The following is a 22,500-nucleotide window of genomic DNA, read 5'->3' as shown; positions in this document are numbered from 1 at the left end:
TGTCCTTGTTAGCAGAACACCACAGGATTTGCAATGCTTGCTTACTAGAATGCATGAAATATCACACGAAGTTGGGCTGAAGATAAATAGAAGAAAGACAAAGATGATGAGAACAGAGTATGCAATGGAAGATGAAATATCATTGGAAGGAGAAAGGATTAATGAGGTAGAATCGCTTAAGTATTTAGGAACTATGATCTCCAATACAGAGTCTTTAGAATTAGAGTTCAGTGAAAGATTGAAAAACAAAATCAGACAATGAAATAGTCTCAGGATTACCAAATCTTTGCAAAGAATACACCTCTATGAGAATAATGTTTATCCCATCTTGACCCAGGGAAACTGGATGAAGGTGTGTGATATTAAAAAAAACTTTGTGGAAAGATAATGACAATGACATTAAGAAATATGATAAACGAATCTTAAAAAAACACCCAGAGACAAAAACCCTCCATACCAAATCAAGTTCAAGAAATACTGTTGCACAAGAAGCGGTGTATTATTCTGACTGCTTGATAGATTCATGCCAAGGAAAACGCACATATAGAAGAATAAGGGCAATCACTACATGGCAACAATTAAGATGTATGTCCAAGTACTTCAATGGGTGATATGAGATTTCCACGTGATAGCGTCGTTCACCCCATTTTTAAACTTGGAGACTAACCAGAGCTTTAAAGATAATGGCATTATTAGGTAGATATGGAAGTAGTTGACGTTTACATACTTGTTTAAAGAACCAGCTTCCTATCCACAAGCTATCATAAACAGGAATAAGTAATCTTGATGTTTTAATTCAACAAAAGATCCTTTTTAACACATATTCTCATATCAAGTTTTCCATGACTTTCCAAATATAAAGGAAATATATGTACAAGAATACATAAAATTACAAGCAGTTATAAGATTGATAAACTTTCTGTATTTTCCATATAGGAAAAAAAAAAGAAAAAGAATTTGGAGAGCTGTTTAGGCAGCTAGCATAAAAAGGACTTATATCTAGGATTTTTAATGACTGATCAGATATAGTTGGATGTAACTACTTTGAAAAGAGCATGCGAGGTTTCAAGCTGTTTTTTTTCCATTACATTATTTTAATGGCATCATTTGTGCTATAATATATGATAATAAACGAAAAGTAAAATGAAATCTTAAGCAAAATTAGTATATTAGCAATTGTAGGACAAAATCTATGAAATGAACTATCTTGACGATCATTAAAACATTGCAAATTGAAAGGAATAAAAAAAGCAATTGCCATAAAAAATTAAAAATATATTACTACCATGGTGTCTGCTTCTAAAACCAGCTTTTTGGTGAAAGATTGCCTTGAAAGAAGACTGACTAAATACGTACAGAGCAATATGAAAATTAAGTTTTGAATTTGTATAATTTTTTATACTTGTCTATTTATTCAGACACTTATCATAATCTTACCGAATGTCCAGAGTCGATTTCCCTACAGGCATATCTTAAGGAACCTGCGGGATCATAGTACTGGGTGTTACCCCAAAGGCAGTCAAATGCAACCTCCTGTGAAAAGGAAAGAAGATAGACAACTATTGCAACAGTAAGATTGGAAGATGGACTGATGTTCTGAATGTCAGAAAACGATGGGTAACAGCAATAACTGTAATAACTTTTATGTGTTCCTTCAAGGATAAAGAATATACAGTGCTGGTTTATTATGTGGCCTACTTTTTTATTCTGGTTTAGTATGTGGCCTACCTGGCTTGTTAGGTAAGGTAAGGTAAGGTAAGGTTAGGTTAGGCTAGGTTAGGCCGCATACTAAAACAGATAGAATTTCGTAGGCCATATTCGAAAGGTAGGCCACATACTAAACCGGCACCGAATATACTGCCATCAAGAATATCCAGCACATGTACCTGTACATGTCACAGGCTAACAACACGAATCACCAATTATATTATAAATTATATTTGTATTGCTTATGCTTCATCCGGAACCTATTTATTACGTAATAAATCATGATTGAATTACATTTTCATAGAAATGGTGATTCTTTTGATCAATTTAAGTTTCTTCAGAATCTTTGTTACATAGCTTTCTGTCAACCTCAGGGGCTATTGTATTTTACAATGATTTTAGGAACAAGATAATAATTCATCATGTCTCAAGAAGAATCAAAAGAAATATCCTAAATGAAGAAAATATATTATAGCCTATCTTAAAGATTTGTCAGTAACTCTTACAATTATAGATAAAAAATTTCATTTCACAACTGTTTTTCTCCTTCAGAAACTAATTAGCTAACTTTTTCTGAGTATCATACTTTTACATTAGGGTTTTCGTGAAAAACTAAGGCGAGAAATTTGCCTCATTTGGTAATATTTGAAACACTATAGAAGTTCATTTGTCAAGACAGAATGAGACATTATTTTAAGTCTAGTCTGTAGGGGGAATATAATTATGTACTTACTACAACAGACACGGTGTTACAGCCTCTGGTATCATCTGCGCAGGTAAAGCCATTGGCAAGAACTAGTCGCAGTCCTTCGAAATAGCCGCACAGGAGATAATCAAGATCTGGGAAAGAGGTTAAGGAAGCGATCCCAACAACCACGGCATTTGCTTCGCACCTGTGTTCCCAGTAGTCAAATGCTACCGGTTGGGGTCCCATGCAAGTAGGGCAGCTGTATTCAAGTTTGATGGCCGTCCTTTTAAATCGATCTGAAATTATGCCAACATTTACAATATAGGAAATTTCATTGTTGTGTAGATAAACGAGAAATTCCATAATGAAATAGAAAATATGTCTGCACCAATGTTTTACAAACTATATAATGAAATCCTTGAATGTTAAAAAAAAAAGTTTCTGGGGGCATTATGTGATACCAGAAAAGATTGTAAACATCATAATGGATATGTATAGTGAAAATTGGTGTAGGGTAATGGTAGTCTTACAGATTCATTAGAAATCAGTACTATAGTACTACAAGGTGGAATATTGTCTCCTCTACTGTTTATCATGGTGATTGATTATATTATGAACAAGGTAATGCAAGGAAGGAATAATGGCATTCTTTTGAAAGGGACCCGAGATCATGTGACCTTGAACAATCAGTTTATATAGCTCTAATTGCCTCTATAATGCCTAAAATGTAGTAAATGATTGATAGGTTAGTACTAGAGGGGAAACCGGTTGAATTGGTAATCAACCAGAGAAATTGAGGCCATGCAGATTCAGAATGGTGATAAGACGGAATGCCTTACCGGAGAAGTAATATTACCCAACTCAAACTCTATCAAATATTTAGGAACCATCATTACCAGCGATGAATCACTAGTTACAGAATTCAAGGAGAGAATAGGGATGGCAAAAAGACAAATGGGCATGCTAAACACAGTTTGGAGGTCAAATCGAAAATCAGTTCACAGTAAAATCAAAATCTACATTTCCCTTGTAAACATCGATTTTAACTTGAGGGTACCAGTTGTGGTACAGCACTGTAATAACTGATGAAAACTTTTTGCCTTGAGAAGGATTTTGGGAATCAAATGGCAGCAGCATATGACTAATGCTGCAATTTTCGTGGTGACAGGGGTGCCCCATGTGAACGGTATAGTTAGATTTGAGAATGATGAGGCATATCTTAAGAAGTGGAGATGAATTAGACCAGGATGTATCTGGATGAAAGCTGTTGTGTATGACAGGATGTGGTAGACCAAGAAAACTATGGCGGATCACAATGCGAAAGGAAGTTTGTTCTGAGAATTGGGTTGAGCTCAGAGAGATGGAACAGGAAGGAAACATATGTTAGGAATTCATTGAGGACCCATGCATTCTGTGGGTGCCAGAAGATTAAGTATGTAACTGGAAACACCATAATGCATGGTGAAATAGGAGAAAATGGGTTTGCATGAAGTAAATATATGATGAAAGCTTTCTACTAAATTTTAATTATCAGTTACGTTGAAAGAGAAAGAGGAGGAAGAACGGCTAGATAATGGAGATCAGTTGTTTAACAAGGAAGACCTTGATAAGCTATGAGAGCAACTACAAAGTAGAACTATAGACCCCTTATATGATGAGTGTTAAAATTTCACTTATAATAATGTTAGTATAGTTTTATAGATAAATAGAGGATTTTGAAGTTTTGCATTCTTTTCAGGTATTATTTAACATACATGCTAAATGAATACTACCTCCAATACAGTGCAATACTAGCCTCGACTATACTCCTGCAACTTTTGTTACCATTGTACCAACCGTGTGTCACACGATCGTACATAATTTATTTTGTATATATTATGCTTTTATCTTCGCTCTTCCCTCGCACTAAAAAGAACCAGAATAAACATGTCTGCGTTTCTCCTAGGTAACATTGTCTGTTTCTCGAACATGTAATTTCTTGTTGCCTTGAGGTTTTGTATATAAAGGAGAGTGTTCTATAATAAATTAACTAAGTTGCTTTCACACTGCCTTTGAGTTCACAACCTTCTCTTGGCCCGTTACATTGGTGACCCCGGAAGTCGACTCGCTCCCACCAGCTTCCATCCCCACCCCCATTGCCCCTCGATCGTTGGTACTATGACGGACTCTACAGAAGTTGGCGCTGCGGCTGCCCCATTGAAACTTTCACAGTTCGCCAGCGGAGAGCCGTTTGCTTGGTTTCAGCGAGCAGAAGTGCAGTTTCGCATCAGGGGCGTGACTCGCTCAACCACCAAAGCAGATTATGTTCTCGCGGCGATACCCGAGGACACCTTCCCGGAAATATCCGACTGGCTTTGTGAACAAGGGCACACCCTAATAGCATATGACGCCCTCAAAACATACCTTCTGCAGCAGTACTCGCCGTCGCCAGCCGCCCGTGTAGCAAAGCTTTTTCAGCTCTCGCAACAACCGTTGGAGACCAAAGGGCTTCGCTTGCCCTCAGGGAAATGACCAGTATCGCTCGCCTTCAACCTGCTGAAGACGGCTCTCCTCGTGAGGTGACCTACTTCGTGCCCTTTGGATACGCCGTTTACCCGGACCTATACGCGCTGCCATACCCGATGTCGATAGTTTACCCATAAAGGACTTGATGACCAAAGCTGACGCCTTTATGGACAGCCACTTCAAGACCTCCATCAACGCCTCCACCCCTTACGAAGAGGATGCCTATTCAACGTCAACCGAAGCTGACATGAATGCTGTAGGACATACACGCCTACACCGTGACGTGGCGAAGCAGCGACAAAGTCGCCCACTACCCACCAATCACTCGCGCCCCAACAAACGACTTCTACAGCCACTTACTACCTCCCATCCGCTGCAGTTTTGCTACTACCACTTCAGATTCGGGGCAACTGCGAAGAAATGTGCCGAGGATTGTCAGTGGCCAAAAAACGTGTAAGTAGGCCATCGCTCGTGGTGGTGGCCTCCCGTGTTTCTAATCTTTTCTTTTTACATGATGCAGGAATGGGCGTGCGATTTTTGGTAGACACGGGTGCTTGTCGTTCTCTTTTGCCAAGGAAACTCTTCAAGACACGACGTAGTCTGTCTACATCTGCCGACGTCCGCTTGGTAGCTGCCAACGGATCTGCGATACCCACCTACGGTTACGAGAACCTCACATTATCGTTCGGAAACAGTAAATTCAATTGGAAGTTTCTCGTTGCTGACGTCACATTGCCAATCCTCGGTGCAGATTTCATCTCTCATTTCCACCTTCTGGTCGATGTCGCCCACCGACGATTGGTCAACGCAGACTCGTACTTGTCGACACCTCTTCAACCCGCCCCCTCTAACCTCGCTCTCCACATTAGCGCACCCACGGATGCCTACGCCCACCTCCTTACGTCGTACCCGGAAGTTTTCCGTCCAGAACTTCGCCAAACGGCCACGGTTCCTGCCAAGCACGGTATTTATCACCATATCAAGACGACGGGACCCCCAGTCTTCGCAAAATTCAGACGTCTGGCACCGGAACAATTGGCAGCCGCCAAACAGACGTTCGCCGAAATGGAGGAAATGGGCCTTTGCCAAAAGGCCTCCAGCCCATGGTCGTCACCCTTACACATCGTTCTGAAGAAAGACGGCTCCCTCCGTCCGTGCGGGGATTACAGGCGCCTGACCATACAAACAGAACCGGATCACTACCCCCTCCCAAACATTGCCGACGTGACCTCCTACCTGCACAAAGCAAAGGTTTTCTCTACGCTCGACCTCCTGATGGGGTATTATCAGGTGCCTATGAACCCAGAAGACATCCCCAAGACTGCCATCCCCACTCCGTTTGGTACATACACCTTCAATTACTCCTGTTTTGGCCTTCGTAATGCTGGGGCCACGTTTCAACGTCTCATGGATGGCATCTTAGGGGACCTCCCTTTCTGTGTATGTTATGTGGACGACATACTTGTGTTCTCCTCCTCAAAAGAGGAACACCTCCGTCACCTGTGCATCGTGCTCGACCGACTGCAAGAAAACGGCCTTGTAGTCCGGTACGACAAGTGTACCTTTGGCGCCAACGAAGTGTCGTTCTTAGGGCACCGCATCACTCCTGAAGGAGTCCACCCCCTCCCTGAGAAGGTAGCAGCCGTTCAGAACTTCCCAGTGCCCTCGACCGTCAAAGCTCTGCAGGAATTCTTGGGCATGATCAACTATTATCACCGTTTTCTGCCAGCCATTGCCGCCACTCTTGCTCCCCTCTACGCCTCCCTCAAGGGAAAACCAAAGGACCTGAAGTGGGGTCCCCTTCAGGAAGCAGCCTTCTGTAATGCAAAGAAGGCCCTATCAACTGCTGCGGCTCTCACTTTTTCTATCCCACATGCCCCTCTCCTTCTCTTCACCGATGCCAGCGACGTCGCTATTGGTGCAGTACTCGAGCAGGTGGTCAACGGCTCGCCCCACCCATTGGCTTTTTCAGCAGAAAACTGTCCAAGGCAGAATCGGATTATTCTACCTTCGATCTAGAATTTCTGGTGGTGCACTTGGCTGTCCGTTACTTTCGCCATTTCTTAGAAGGTACGCCTTTCGTCATTTGCACAGACCACATGCCTCTGGTGCACGCCTTTACTTGACAGTCTGATGCCTGGTCCGCCCGGCAACGCCGACATCTCTCCGCCGTGGCTGAATACAATTTCACCCTTCAATACGTCCCTGGGAAAATGAATCCCGTTGCCGATGCCCTGTCAAGAAACACGTTGGCTGCCGTTCAACTGGGATTGGATTACAACGCCCTGGCTGAAGCCCAATGACTGGATCCAGAGTACAAGCATGTAGGACATCCTGCACGTCCCTCCATTGGGAAGACTTCCCCCTCGAAGACTCTAACACCACCCTCCTCTGTGACGTCAGTACTGGTAGACCGCGACCTTGGATTCCTGCTCCCATGCAACGGCAGGTGTTTGATTTCATTCACGGCCTTTCACATCCCTTGTGCCGTTCTACTGCACAGCTGCTGAAGGCAAAGTTCATTTGGCACGGCATTTCTAAGGATGCTAAGGATTGGGTCCGCGCCTGTACTTCTTGCCAATCTTCCAAAGTACATCGACACACGGATTCCGGAGGGGGCACCTTTCCTCTGCCTCAGCGTCGTTTCGCACACATTCACGTCGACGTTGTAGGCCCCCTACCCACATCACAAGGACATTGTTACCTGTTTACTGTCATCGACCGCTCAACTCGTTGGCCTGAAGCCATTCCCATGGAAACTGCAACGTCCGCCTCCTGTACATCTGCCTTACTCTCTGGATGGATTGCAAGATTTGGTATCCCTGAGCATATTACTTCCGACAGGGGAACCACTTTCACCTCTCAATTGTGGACATCATTAGCGAATCTCCTGGGCATCACCCTACATCAGACAACGGCCTGCAACCCCGCTGCCAATAGAATGGTTGAACGTTTTCATCGCACCCTCAAAACAGCTTTGATGTCCCGCTGCAAGGATTGCAATTGGTTTACTCAGCTTCCCTGGGTCCTCCTGGGACTAAGGACCACTCCTAAAGACGCCCTCGACGTCTCGGCAGCTGAAATGGTGTATGGCGACCCGTTGGTCGTCCCTGCCGAATGCTTCCTTCTACAACATCCTCTGAAGATTTCCAGAGCATACGTCACGTCGTGGGAAAATTTACTCCATGCCGCCAGACTTACAAGCCCCCAGCGAAGCATCACATACCAACAGACTTGCACTCTGCAACGCACGTCTTCCTGCGCAACAACACTAGCAAGCCACCGCTAACGCCCCCTTACACGGGCCCTTTCCTTGTGATCCGCCGCAGTCCGAAAGCATTCCTACTAAACATTCGTGGCAAAGAAGACTGCTTATCTTCTGCCAGATGACCCGCCTACAGTTCGCCTCTCTAGATCAGGGCGCCCTATTTAACATGTACAGTATGTCATTTTTAGGGGGGGAGCCAAGTACCAACCGTGTGTCACACGATCGTACATAATTCATTTTGTATATATTATGCTTGTATTTTTGCTCTTCCCTCGCACTAAAAAGAACCAGAATAAACATGTCTGCGTTTCTCCTATGTAACATTGTCTGTTTCTCGAACATGTAATTTCCTGTTACATTGAGGTTATGTATATAAAGGAGAGTGTTCTATAATGAATTAACTCAGTTGCTTTCACACTGCCATTGAGTTCACAACCTTGTCTCGGCCCGTTACACCATCCCTATTTCCTGCTTTTTGGCAGATTATCCCAGTCAACCCTTAACTCCATAGTTTTTATATAATGGGTCTTGGCGTTCCTACTCTCTCAGAACCTTGAGGTGGTCCTGAAACCTCTGTCCTACAATCTTTCAGATCTGAAACCGGAATACATGTCTAAGGTAGTACCACTGTCATCACCTTCTAACTTATGTTGAAAATTTTTCCTCTTCCATACAGTTGTATTATGCTTATATATATATATATATATATATATATATATATATATATATATATATGTGTGTATATATATATATATATATATATATATATATATATATATATATATATATATATATATATATATATATATATATATATGTATGTGTGTGTATATGTAATAAGTGAAATGATTATTATTACATGTTTAAAACACATGGCGTAATATGTCATTTTGGATGAAGATGCTAGCCGTGGGATTTGCTGTAGTCACTAAAATCATAAACAGGATGCACAATGCAGCCTCAGCAATGTAACATTTTTCTTAAACGTCAACACCAATGCATCAGTGTGTGAAAGTTTGTGACGTCACCGGATGCAGGTGTCTTCCGAGATTGTAATAAAATTGCTACATCAACTAAGCATACGATATCTGTGATATCGATAATTTAATCAGTTCATATCTATACTTCACCAGAATTGGTCATCCGACCAAACCAGCTCCCTCCTATGATGGAGATGTTTAACTCTGTTGTTTTTAGACAATAAATACTTTTAAAGCTAATAAGATGTACTTCGTTATCCAGCTTTACACATCTTAAACAACACATACTCAATGTGTGCTTATAAAAGTAGCACACTTATAAATGGTGGCAGGGGTAACACACCAATAAATGGTGACAGCGGTTAAACTCTACGAATCAGAGAAAGATCTTCAAGTAACTATAATATTAAACTCTAAGAATTAGAGAAAGATCTTCAAGACTTCAAAATAAAAGCTGTAAAACCAGAGAAAGATCTTCAAGAACTCAACGTTATCTACATGTATCTACAATTTTGACTAAGTAATATAGTCCATCGAAATATTTAACATTTAATGAATGTTATGAATACAAACCGATGAACTGGATCTTCAATCAACATCCTAGGAAACCCAAGGACTGACGTTCAACGTTTGCAAAACATATCCAGGAGGCACTACATTCAACAAGAAACTCGAACGATACATCGCTAACAAAACATCAAGAGAGAGAGAGAGGATGTGTCGACATCACACAGAACCATATATAAGCTAAGTACAAATTTTTGAATTCATTCCAGTTTGGGCAGTGAAGTGTAGTTATCACAAGTCGTTAGTCGATTATTACTGGGGTGAGTGATTTGCTAATATTTTATTTTTCCTTTCATTAAAGGAAACTGTGTTCAACTCCGAATTCTCATCTAGAATTTTTTCTCTCTTTATGCTAATTCCTTTTTCTTTCAGAAATTCTCGGGAAATGTCTTGGGATTAGTAACATTGTTTGGGGAATTTTATTATACATATGCGTTTACGCAGTGGACGTCTGTACTCATATAGATATTTTGATAGAATTGCATGGGATCGAAGAGATAGGAAAAGAAATACAGCAGTCATGACTCCCCCTGTGAGCCCTACCCCTGGACCTAGTGGCGTAGGCCAGACTAATCCTCCTCCAATTGTGACGCTTGTAAATGCCAGGTCAGCAATCCTTCCTTTTCAGGGTCGGGTCAATGGGTTCTTGCCACAAAATGTGGAGTCATGGATTTCATCCGTCGATGCCCATTTAAATGCCAAACAAATCGTAGACCCTTTTATACAATTACAAGAAGCTAAAAGTTTTATAGATTTTTCTAAGGGGGATGCGAGTGCGTATTTAAGAGGTGTTTCATTTCAAGAAGCAGTTACCTGGGATGATTTCAAAGTTAGGTTAAGCGCGGTCTATGGGGGTGAGGAAGCCTTGGATGTAGTATTAACGTTACGAAATACACTTAATCAAGCCACTATGAATCGGCTTAATGTTATTGAGAGAGCAGCTCTTATAGCTGATAGGCTTAATGAGTATCAGGACATTTTAGGTAATTCCACTTGGGTTACTAGGGATAACATCTCCGTGAAAGATTTTTTTACGATTAATGTATTTAACTTGCATGACACTTATGTTGCCTGAAGCTTTAGTGCGGTGTTTTGATAAGAAGTTAACGCCTGCAAGTATGGAATTGGATGTATATAAACAGATAAAGAAACACATGTCCAAGTGTCCAGATCTCGATCCCGTGTTAACTCAAGTTTTTACAAAGAATGAAACAAAGCCACAAACAGTGAACGTAGTTAGTAGTCAAGTAGCGGGAATGACGTGTTATAATTGCAAACGTCAAGGTCACTTAAGCGCGGACTGCAGAACGAAATTCTGCTCGATTCATAACAGTGCAACTCATTCATACAGTCAATGTTACTCGCATAAGACACAACAGAATCCCAGAAATACACAGTCAATTCCACAGTCAGTTCCACATGGAAATAAAAAGAAAAATCCTCATTTTAACAATAAGAAGAAACAACCAAATGTCAATGTAGTTCAGAGTCCAAAGCAAACAAACACTTCTTCGAATATCGCTGAGCCTGGGACGTCAAACCAGACCTCGCAAGGTCAGACTAATTTTCAGAATGTGCAGAGCAAAGCAAATACCACATAGTTAACTCCAGAGGGGAAGAGAGTGATGTTGGGTCAAGGTCATTCATGTCAACATCAATAGTATTGAATAATCAATTTGATGTTTTATCAGATAATTGTGAGACAATAGATTTTCCTATGAAACACACGGCCGAATTAAGTAAAACAGTGCATGCTCCCGTAAATTTGCAACGAATTCATACAATAATAAGCCAAAATGAGTTACGACCAACCTTATATGCTGTAAATTTAGAACACAAATCCTTTACGTTATTTTTTGACTCTGGTAGTCCACGTAATATCATGGATTTGAAGACACATCATTTGTTGTTTTCGAACTTTCCGATTGAAAAATCCGGAATTAGACTCTCGGGTATAGGAAATAATGAATTAAGTGTCATAGGCATAACTCATGTAAACGCACGTTTGCCGATACATTTGTTGTTGTAAAAATCATTAATATGTATCCAGCTGTAATTATAGGATACCCATCTATGGGAAATCAAAACATTATCTTAGCCCCTGCCAAGCACGGCGTGTATATCAAAGGGAAATTCTATAAGTCTTCTAATACCTTAAAATCAGTTTTGGATAAAAAGGAGACGACAAATGTAACCGTAACGTACGTTGAAGAACCGATAACTTGTCTCACTAATAAAGAAATAATATGCGCGACCCAGCAGAATTCTCGTTCACCCATAATATCATCTTGCACGCAATCTATCGAACCAAACGTACCTTCGAATTTAATAGTGCAAATAAAGAAAACATTACCGGGATCTGAAATATTAATCCTTTCCGACACTTTGAAAACTAACGGATTGTCTGTCACACAAGCTATTTATACAGTAAGCTCACATCAACAATGTAATATTGAAGTCTGTAATCATTTAAATAACACTTTAGTAATTCACAAAAATCAACATATCTTGGATGTAGAAGTTTATAAACATCGTATTCTTACCGTTGCTGAGATCAATCACTCTCAATCAGTTGCGGATGAATCTCTTTTGCGATCTATTAAAAATAAAATCAATAAAGACATTCAAGACGAAGAAATTCAGCAGAAAATTTTTGGACTTTTAACTAAATATCATGATGTTTTTTCCACTACGGATGGATCCTAAGGAAAAACAGATGTGATCGAGCATCAAATAAGGTTAAAGGACAAGCAGAAAATTATCTATGTACCTCGTACAGACACCCTATGAAATTCCAGAATGAAATAAATGATGAAGTAGGTAAAATGCTAGAAGGAGTCATTAGGAAATCAAACAGCCCTTATAATTTTCCTTTAATAGTTGTACCGAAAAAAGATTGAACATGGCGTATCTGCGTCGACTTCCGTCGTCTAAACGAGGAGACGATCCCTGATCGATTTCCAGTGCCATTTACTGACGATATTTTGTCTTTGTTAGGTCAGAATAAATATTTTACCAGTTTGGACTTACTTAAAGGCTTTCACCAGATATCATTAGAAGAAGATAGTATCCCATACACAGCCTTCAGCACAGCCAGGGGACATTATGAATTTTTACGGATACCTTTTGGTTTACGTTGTGCTCCTATAACATTTACACGAATGATTAACATAGTGTTTGGAGACTTGTTAGGGGATATATTGCATGCCTATATGGATGATCTTGTAATCTTTTCCAACACCTTAGAAGAACATCTACGTAAGTTAGAACTAGTACTACAGAGATTAAGACAACATAACTTAAGGGTAAAGATTAGTAAGTGTGAGTTTTTCAAAACAGAATTAATATATTTGGGTTTCATGGTGTCAAGCCAAGGTCTTAAAGTAGTCCATGATAAGGTGTCGGCTATACGTAATTTTCCCATACCTACTAATGTCAAGGGAATACAGCAATTTCTGGGTTGTAGTGGATATTACAGGCGTTTTATACGCAACTATTCAATAATAGCCGCTCCTTTAACTGATCTTACGAAGAAGGGCGTAGATTTCATATGGTCTGAGCAACATCAACAGGCGTTTAATACCTTGAAAGATGAACTGTGTAGTTCTCCTATCTTAAAATTTCCTGTCTTCGGTAAGGAATTCTTCATTGCAACAGACGCCTCAGACTTAGGAGTAGGAGGGGTATTGCTTCAGCAATATGATAAACAATTTTTCCCGATAGCTTTCTATTCTCGAAAATTGAGAACTTCCGAAAGTAAGTATGCAGTAATAGACAAGGAAGGGCTAGCTATTGTTAATTCACTAGTGCATTTTAAGTTCATAATTTACGGTTATCCCGTTAAGGTTCTTACTGACCATAAACCACTAACAGAGTTCTTTAAAGGCTTCAACCACAGCCCTAAACGAACTCGGTGGCATTTGATCATTCAAGATTTTGGCGCAAGAATCGGGTATTTACCTGGGAAAGCAAATATCATTGCGGATGCATTATCACACAACCCCGTGTCATCTTGTACGGAGCCTTTAGCTGAATTAATAGATATATCAACATCCATGCCTATTGTTAAAACGATATCTGAACAAGAAGATTTAGGCTGGAGCGCTAAATTGTTACAGACTGAGCAAAGAAAAGATCAGAAAATAGAAACAATTATAAATGCTTTGAAAGGCAATCATAAGGAAAAGGGATATATAAAGTATAAGCAGCAGAATTATATAATCAAAGATAATATTCTGTGTAAGACTGTGACAAGGAAAACCCGCAATACACCACATGTAACTAACGACCAGGTAGTAGTACCAATCTCACTTATTTCCACTGTCCTGAATTGGTTGCATTCAAATCCATTACATGGACACCCGGGGTTCTCATTAATGTCACAGAAAGCCAAATCATTGTTTTATTGGCATACGATGCTTACAGATATAAAAAGACACATAGTTAATTGTCGCACATGTCAGGAAAACAAAGGGCATACGAAAACACCTGTCAGCCTAGGGGCTTATCCTGTGCCCAATCAACCCTTTGAAAGAATACATTTAGATTTGTTAACAGGATTTTACGAGTCAGACAGAGGAAATAAGAACCTCTTAGTAATTATAGATGCTTTAACTCGATATACAGAACTAATAGCGCTTAAAACTAAAACTGCGATTGAATGCGCTAGGAAGTTTTACGAGTGTTACATTTGTAAACATGGAATTCCACACATGATAATCTCAGACTCGGGTGGTGAATTTAATAATCACTTTCTTACCTCATTGTGTGAATTCCTCAGCATAAAGAAAATAAATACCATGATATATCACCCAGAGTCGAATGGGCTAGCGGAAAGAGCAAATAGGAAAATTTTAAATATATTAAGAGTAACACTAGGGGGATCAGACCCCAACTGGGATATTGCAATACTGGCGGCACTGAGTACTCTGAATCATTCATGTCATTTATCAATTAAAATGTCACCGCATGAAGCATTGTATGGTACCCCAGTTAGAACGCCTTTCCATGTATTAACGCCTACAACTAATCTATCAAATCCTTTAAAAGAATGTATAAATGCAAGTATAAGTCGATATGATAACCTTCGAAAGAATTTAGAAGAATCACAAATCATAATGAAAAGGAATCATGATAAAATAGCGAAGCCAACTAAAACATATACCGTGGGTGATAACGTGTATATTCAAATCAATGTACGCAAAGGACTCAATTATAAACTAACACCTAAGTTTGAAGGCCCATTTAACATTTTGGAAACATTAACGGCCAATAGGTTTAGAGTTCAAAACGTATCCCAACCCACGGATGAGAGAATAGTACCATTGGCTCACATAAGAAATTAAAAAGAAAAAAGAAAAAGAGAGGGAAAGAAGTGAGGGAAAAATTTGTTATTTTATGTGATTAAAAGTTTTCTTCTTAATACAGGAGTAATTACATATATTTTTCTCGTTACAGGTTTCCAAGATGAATTTTTTGTTGTTGGGAGTGATATTGTTCGCTCAGACATTTTTCTCGTGTGGGATGAGCTCTAAAACTAAAAGTATAAATTTTAAATATGGCACTATAGTTGAAAGACAAGAAGACGTTTTTATTACATCAAGCAACGTAGTTGTAGAAGTGAATATGCAAGCAATTTTTCTTCAAGAGAATGATGTCACTAGCTTAAGAACCGCCATTTCAAGGTTTTCTGCCTCATTGGATGAGTTGCATAGAAGACATTTTCATTTGACTACAGAGAGTTTGCTTGGATCAACATTAAAAGTTGCAGAGATGCTATCTGATGACTTGAAAAATAAGACTTACGAGACAGGATCTTTGGCTTATGACCTTTTGATGTGGAATGTAAGACACGAACATAAAGAAAGACGAAATCCGTTTACTTATGCTGCTTTAAACATCTTTGGGTCTATTGCAAGTTTAGGTTTAGGAATTTCCAATCGTCTTAAAATTAGTAATCAAAATAAGAAAATTGAGTTCTTGACTCATGAAGATGAATTGATTATGTCAGAACTAAGGAATCAGTTAGCTTCAATCAATAAAATTATGGATTTAGTAAATGAACATTCAAATAATATCATTCAGATTATGGAAGTACAGGATTTGTTGGCAACGTTAACGTATTATGATTCAAAGATAGATCACATACATAACAGAATTGCACATTTCATTGAGAAATCCAAGGATTATGTAGAAGCTATCACGTTAGCAACTAAAGGTGTACTGTCGCCCCATTTGTTACCTATAAATTACTTAAAGTTCATTCTGGAGAACGGAAGGGATAAACTAGGCTATGTTCCTTTGTTAGGCGAACGTAGGTTAGAATTTTATTACAGCCTAATTACAGTAAGTGTTGATAATAACAAGATTAGGATTACAATTCCCTTTGATTCTTCTGATGCCTGGCAATCTTACAGGATATCACCATTTCCGACTTTCATGACGAATCACTCAAATCCAGTAATATCCAGTTTGACAGGACACGTATTGATTTCCCCAGACAAGGAAACATATACGGTCATTAAAGACTTAAATCAATTAACTCACTGTTCAGACGCAATGGATAGAAAAATATGTACAGCTGACTCATTTGAATTCCATAAAAACTTAATGGATTCATGCAAGTTAGGTATAGTGCTAGACGGTGCTCTCTCCCATACAAGTGAAAATTGTCTGGATAAGCTTTATCCCTTTGACAATAATGAGTTCAATTGCAGACTGAACAATGGCTTGTGGATACGATACGACAATGACGGCTTCAATGTATCATGCCCTGATGGATCCACGTCCTTCGCCCACATCTTCGTTGCAGCAGATGGTTGTATCGGGACTTCCCCTAATTCCATGGTGACTGGTCTACGGACACTCATCAGAGAACGAGCCTACTTCGCGAACTTCACGTGGACCTTTACAATGCCAGCACTACCTCTCCCGTACAACAGACAAGTTGCCAAGCGGTTGATGAAACTAACCTAAATGGACCACCTGTCACCCACTTATAAGGAAATTCTTCACCCCATACTACTAACAGGACTGGTTATCACGGGGATGATATTTATCGCTGTGAACATCCTTGTTTGGCGTAGGTTACGGCACAGCAGGAAGCTAAAACAGAACGTTTCGCCATGTCCAGACAAAACTCCTTATTTAATTCAGTTTAAAGCCGTTTGAAGTGGCCACCTCATTCGATAAAGGAGTAAATTGTTGGAAATAGAGTTTGTAAGAAAAACTGTTAGTACGCTAGTAATATGTAAATGAGGAAATTTTTTAACTTTGCATGGTTAAAAATACATTTTAAAAAAACATTTAAAAAGAAAATATATAAATCATTTTTTCTCTCGGCATCTAATAAAATATATAAGCCGGAATGTTAAAAAGAAAAGAGAGAAAAAAAAAATTAACAGAATCTATGGGCATCTAATAAAATATATCAGCCCTATATATAAATATATATATATGTACGAAACCGTGGTACGTGTACGTACCAGGAATTCGTGTTTGTGCACTAAAAAATTGAATTTTTACCAAGGTAACAAATATTTTTATTAGTTACCGTATTATGTTAATCTATGATTCTGACAAAGGTAACAATTATTCTTTAACAAGTTACCGAATCATATGTATGTCAGTAGTTTTTTTTGGTACCATATAATCATTTGCTAGCAATGTACCATATATATGATCTTTATTTTATCATGCATTTTTTTTTCTTTGCTTTGGTAATATCTTTTCATATGCATTATTGTTATTATTTTTTGGTGTGCCTATTTGGAAATTCGTCCTCGTTTGCTTATGGCCAAAGTTAAACAAAGAATAATACATATATCCAGTCACACCTAGTAAACATGTTTTGGCTTGTTGTTAAATTTAAAAAAAAAAAAAATTGAGATAGCTGGCCGAGCTTATGTAATAAGTGAAAAAATTATTATTACATGTTTAAAACACATGACGTAATATGTCATTTTGGATGAAGATACTAGCCGTGGGATTTGCTGTAGTCACTAAAATCATAAACAGGATGCACAATGCAGCCTCAGCAATGTAACATTTTTCTTAAACGTCAACACCAATGCATCAGTGTGTGAAAGTTTGTGACGTCACCGGATGTAGGTGTCTTCCGAGATTGTGATAAAATTGCTACATCAACTAAGCATACGATATCTGTGATATTGATAATTTAATCAGTTCATATCTATACTTCACCAGAATTGGTCATCCGACCAAACCAGCTCCCTCCTATGATGGAGATGTTTAACTCTGTTGTTTTTAGACAATAAATACTTTTAAAGCTAATAAGATGTACTTCGTTATCCAGCTTTACACATCTTAAACAACACATACTCAATGTGTGCTTATAAAAGTAGCACACTTACATATATATGTATATATATATATATATATATATATATATATATATATATATATATATATATATATATTTATGTATATTTATATATTATATATATACAAATATATATATATATGTATATATATATATATATATATATATATATATACATATATATATATATATATATATATATATATATATATATATATATATATATATATATATATATATACATATATATATATATATATATATATATATATATATATACATATATATATATATATACATATATAAATATGTATAGATATATATGTAAATACGGTACGCATGTGTGTTTATATGTATATATATATATATATATATATATGCATATACATATGTATATATATATATACTTATATATATACATACATATATATATATATATATATATATATATATACATATATATATATATATATATTTAAAATCAGGTATTCTATATGAAGTTTCACTTTTATAGGCTACATACTGTTTAGTAATTGTTAAAATATTCCACTTTATTCCAAACAATAGACAGTTTCTTCCATTTATTACCTACTGTATGCAAGTGTATTTAACAATTCCGCATCTGTATGAAAAAATTACCATGTATGACTACCCGCCATTTAATTACCTCTCTCTTCTCTTCAAATAATTTTTGCAATGTATAATCAATCAAGATAAGAAATGTATTCCATAGCAATATGCTTCAATTGATCTTAAACTCAAGAAGCACATTGTCCATTGACATACAAATGAAACTTGCTTCCTTGTATTATCTTTATCAACGACCATATGTATTTGTCTGGCAGGGTATATTTTCTCAATAACATACATTGAATCCCAATATTCTTACAGTTCCCTTCATCCCTCATACATATGCCTTTATATTCAGAAAAGATCGCCAAAACCTCACCAATCCTCTCGAACCATTCTCTCCGAGAAACCTTACAATTCCTGCTTTGCATCATCCAATTTCTAATCTTACCAACTAGCTTTGCTTATATCTTTTAACATCATCATCTTTTAAATTCTCAGGTCATTCAACAAGAATTCTTAGCCTTAAAGCTACTACAACATCACTCCACTCAGCCTGGGTTCTCCTCTATCGTCCATACTCAACAAAATTCAGAATACTAACTTCACTGACATCAGTCTAAATTCACCTACAGTAGCTGTATTAATTATACCTTTACCATTTGATATCCATTTAGCATTTATCCTTTTTCATTATTTACTTCCATCTAAAACACATTTTTGATATCTATCTATTGAGACTTTTATTTTCATCACTAATCATGTTTTTTTTTCTTTATTACTCAATGCATTGTCCAGTTTTCTTGAAATGTAATTTTTTATGCCATTCAATATTCTCCTTGCTTTATTGCTAAAGACTTTATCTCGCCATTCCACTTCATTCTTTCCATTCACTTTCTTATACACTTTTTATATTCTATCTATATTTTTTCATATGCTTTTCGTATCAAACTTCAGTGTCTTAGTTACATTCAAAACCTCATCTTCACATTTTTCTCTTCTGCTTAAATTTATTATAACTTTTACTCAAACTAATAACTCTTCTGGCCATTGGATCCACTAAGCTCCTTTTCCATAATTATACTGTAGTCAAGCAAACTCTCTTACTAAAGAATACTTAATAGTTTTCATCTGCGGATAGACTTACTATAAATATCTATCAAATAAGCATCTCTCCTAATAATCTTTCATAAAACTCTGTCTATTCTCAGATGATCCTCAAGTTAAATACACACACGCATATATATATATGTATATATATGTATATATATACACATAAATATATATATAAATATATATATATATATATATATATATATATATATATATGTATACACACACACACACACACGCATATATATACATATATATATGTATATATATATATATATATATATATATATATATATATATATATATATATATATATATCATCATCATCATCATCATCATCTAAGATCGAGAGAATACAAGGTTTACTCAACAGCTAACCAGTAATTAGGTCTTTAGCACAGTGACGTCACTTGAAGTACCTGGCCGAGGTTCCGTTGAAATTACGGCCTCAGTCCAGGTGTGACTGGAGTCGGGAACTTATCTCTGTTTTCTTTTATAATTCTTTATGTCTAAGTTTGGCAAATCGTTTTCTTCATAGACATATTTAATTGTTTGTGGTAAATGGATTCATACACTTAGATACTCGTTCGCCCTCTACACAAAGATCAACCTTTAAATTTCTTTATTAGATATGTCAAAAATAAAACACAAGAATATTCTTCCAAAATGTAACCCCCATCTTAACGGTTGCAGAACATGAAATAGGTAAGTCTCCAAGAAACTCTGTGGTGTCTGTACGTTTTCTCTTTTACCTAACATTTTCACCATTTTCTTTGTGGCCTCCACTTCAGATGACGTCACAACCTGCCCGTGAGTAGACCTTGTATTCTCTCGATCTTGATCATCATCATCATCATCATCAGTCGTTACTAGTCCACTGCAGAACATAGGCCTTAGATATGTCCTTCCACTGGGGTCGGTTTATGGTGTTTCTGTGCCAGTCTACGCCAACCAACTTTCTTAGTTCGTCAATCCATTGTATTCTCTTCCTTCTCTTGTTTCTTTTACAATCTCTCGGGACCCATTCTGTTATTCTTAATATTAATCTATTATCTGTCATTCTCATTATATGTCCTGCCCATGTCCATTTCTTCTTCTTACATGCTGTTAGAATATCCTTTACTTTAGTTTGCTCTCGTATCCATATTGCTCTTTTTCTGTCTCTTAGTGTTATTCCCATTATTATCCTTTCCAGGGTTCTTTGAATTGTAACTAGCTTGAGTTCTAAGGGTTTAGGGAGGCTCCTAGTTTCTGATGCATAAGTAGTACTATCTCATTAAATACTTTTCTTTTTAGAGAAAATATCATATTAACTTTTATATGTTCTTAGCAGGCTAAGGACTTATATCTTCCAAACACCTAAGACTGATTACTGTAAGCCCTATGATTGGTTCCTTGGTTATGTGATTCAAATGTGATACATATGCCTGACGAAAATCTTCTAAAATAAATTTTTATAGGTAACTGAATTAAGGTTCCAGAAGACCCGGTAACCCGTAAAAGAGTACAAAGATCAAGCTAAGTCACACTTAATGAAATGCAATATTCCTCCAACCATACTAACGACCATGTGGTCGGGAGGAATAATACCAACAATAGAAATAGTATTGCTTAGCACATCTATACCTAAGAAGGCCGAAGCAACGCTTCTGACAAGAATCCCCACAACGCCAAATCTGCATCTGATTTTCCTAACGTTAGGAAAGGAACGCAAGTTCAAGATTGGACTAGTAGCCTTACTAAAGGACAAAGACGACAGGACCACTGGCATCAAACTTAAGAACTAAACATACTTCATCATACTCTATTCATCACTAACTGGGGAATATAAAAAATTATTGATTACAATAGACTATCTTGTATAAGTAGATTAAGGAAACTATCGATCCATTAATTATCGTTAAGTATTCTTGACTATTGAGACGTTGTAAGGAAAACATTGTTAAATAATTTAGGCATCTTTTTGTCTATAGCATAGATGTATAAGCACCCCGTTATGAACTCAAACAAACGGATATGTTTTGACGCATGGGAGACATGAATAGTGCACCATGTCATGACGTAGTGAATAAACGCAAAATATACATTTTTATGTCTCTTTTACATAAGTATATACAGAGAAATATTATATACGATATGACCTGACCTGTTACATAGATATCACTGATGGTACTCGATGTAACCATTCGGAGACTTGATAGAAGTTCGCATTTTGGTGTTCCTGTCGGCATCCAGTTGAATCCCACGCAGCCCTGTGCTATGAATCAAAGTAATTTAGTTCATTATTAGAGATGCCTCTCTCTCTCTCTCTCTCTCTCTCTCTCTCTCTCTCTCTCTCTCTCTCTCTCTCTCTCTCTCTCTCTCTCTGCTAATGTCATATACAAATCATGATTAAATGCTCTAGCTTATTGATTAATTATTCTGCATTCAAATTAATAAAGGACTGTTACCAGAATACTCACCTGATAAACAAGCTCCAGCACATGTTGATCTTGATGTCGCAGCAAAAGACTGAGCCAATACCTCAGAACCTCTGGTGCCTACCTCACCAATTTGATATAAGATGTCCTTTGTATTTTCTACTGCTGGAATCAATATCATCATCACTCCCGTCATGGTCAGTATCATCGGAAGAATCCTGCAGCCAGAGGAGTGTCTCTTTGGCGAAACACGGTGTTTGGTCATGATGCTGGAGTGAGGTTGAATCCTGTAGGGTTTATTATAGTGGTAAAGTAGATTAGTTGTGGCTTTAGTTAGGCTC

General features: G+C 37.6%; 1 protein-coding gene across 1 annotated transcript in view; it reads right to left on the bottom strand.

Moving 5' to 3' along the window:
- Positions 1-22,500, bottom strand: part of LOC137645704 (uncharacterized) — a 35,846-nt gene that overhangs the window by 4,330 nt on the left and 9,016 nt on the right. The window contains exons 4-7 of the mRNA XM_068378607.1: positions 22,202-22,446; positions 21,886-21,996; positions 2,441-2,691; positions 1,438-1,533 (exon numbers count right to left, since the gene is read on the bottom strand). Of these exons, the coding sequence (XP_068234708.1) occupies positions 1,438-1,533; positions 2,441-2,691; positions 21,886-21,996; positions 22,202-22,446 (703 nt within the window). The remainder of the gene's footprint in view (positions 1-1,437; positions 1,534-2,440; positions 2,692-21,885; positions 21,997-22,201; positions 22,447-22,500) is intronic.

Source organism: Palaemon carinicauda, chromosome 1 (genome assembly GCF_036898095.1).
Source record: "Palaemon carinicauda isolate YSFRI2023 chromosome 1, ASM3689809v2, whole genome shotgun sequence".
Lineage (NCBI taxonomy): Eukaryota > Metazoa > Arthropoda > Malacostraca > Decapoda > Palaemonidae > Palaemon > Palaemon carinicauda.
This window is presented reverse-complemented; position numbering and strand designations above follow the sequence as displayed.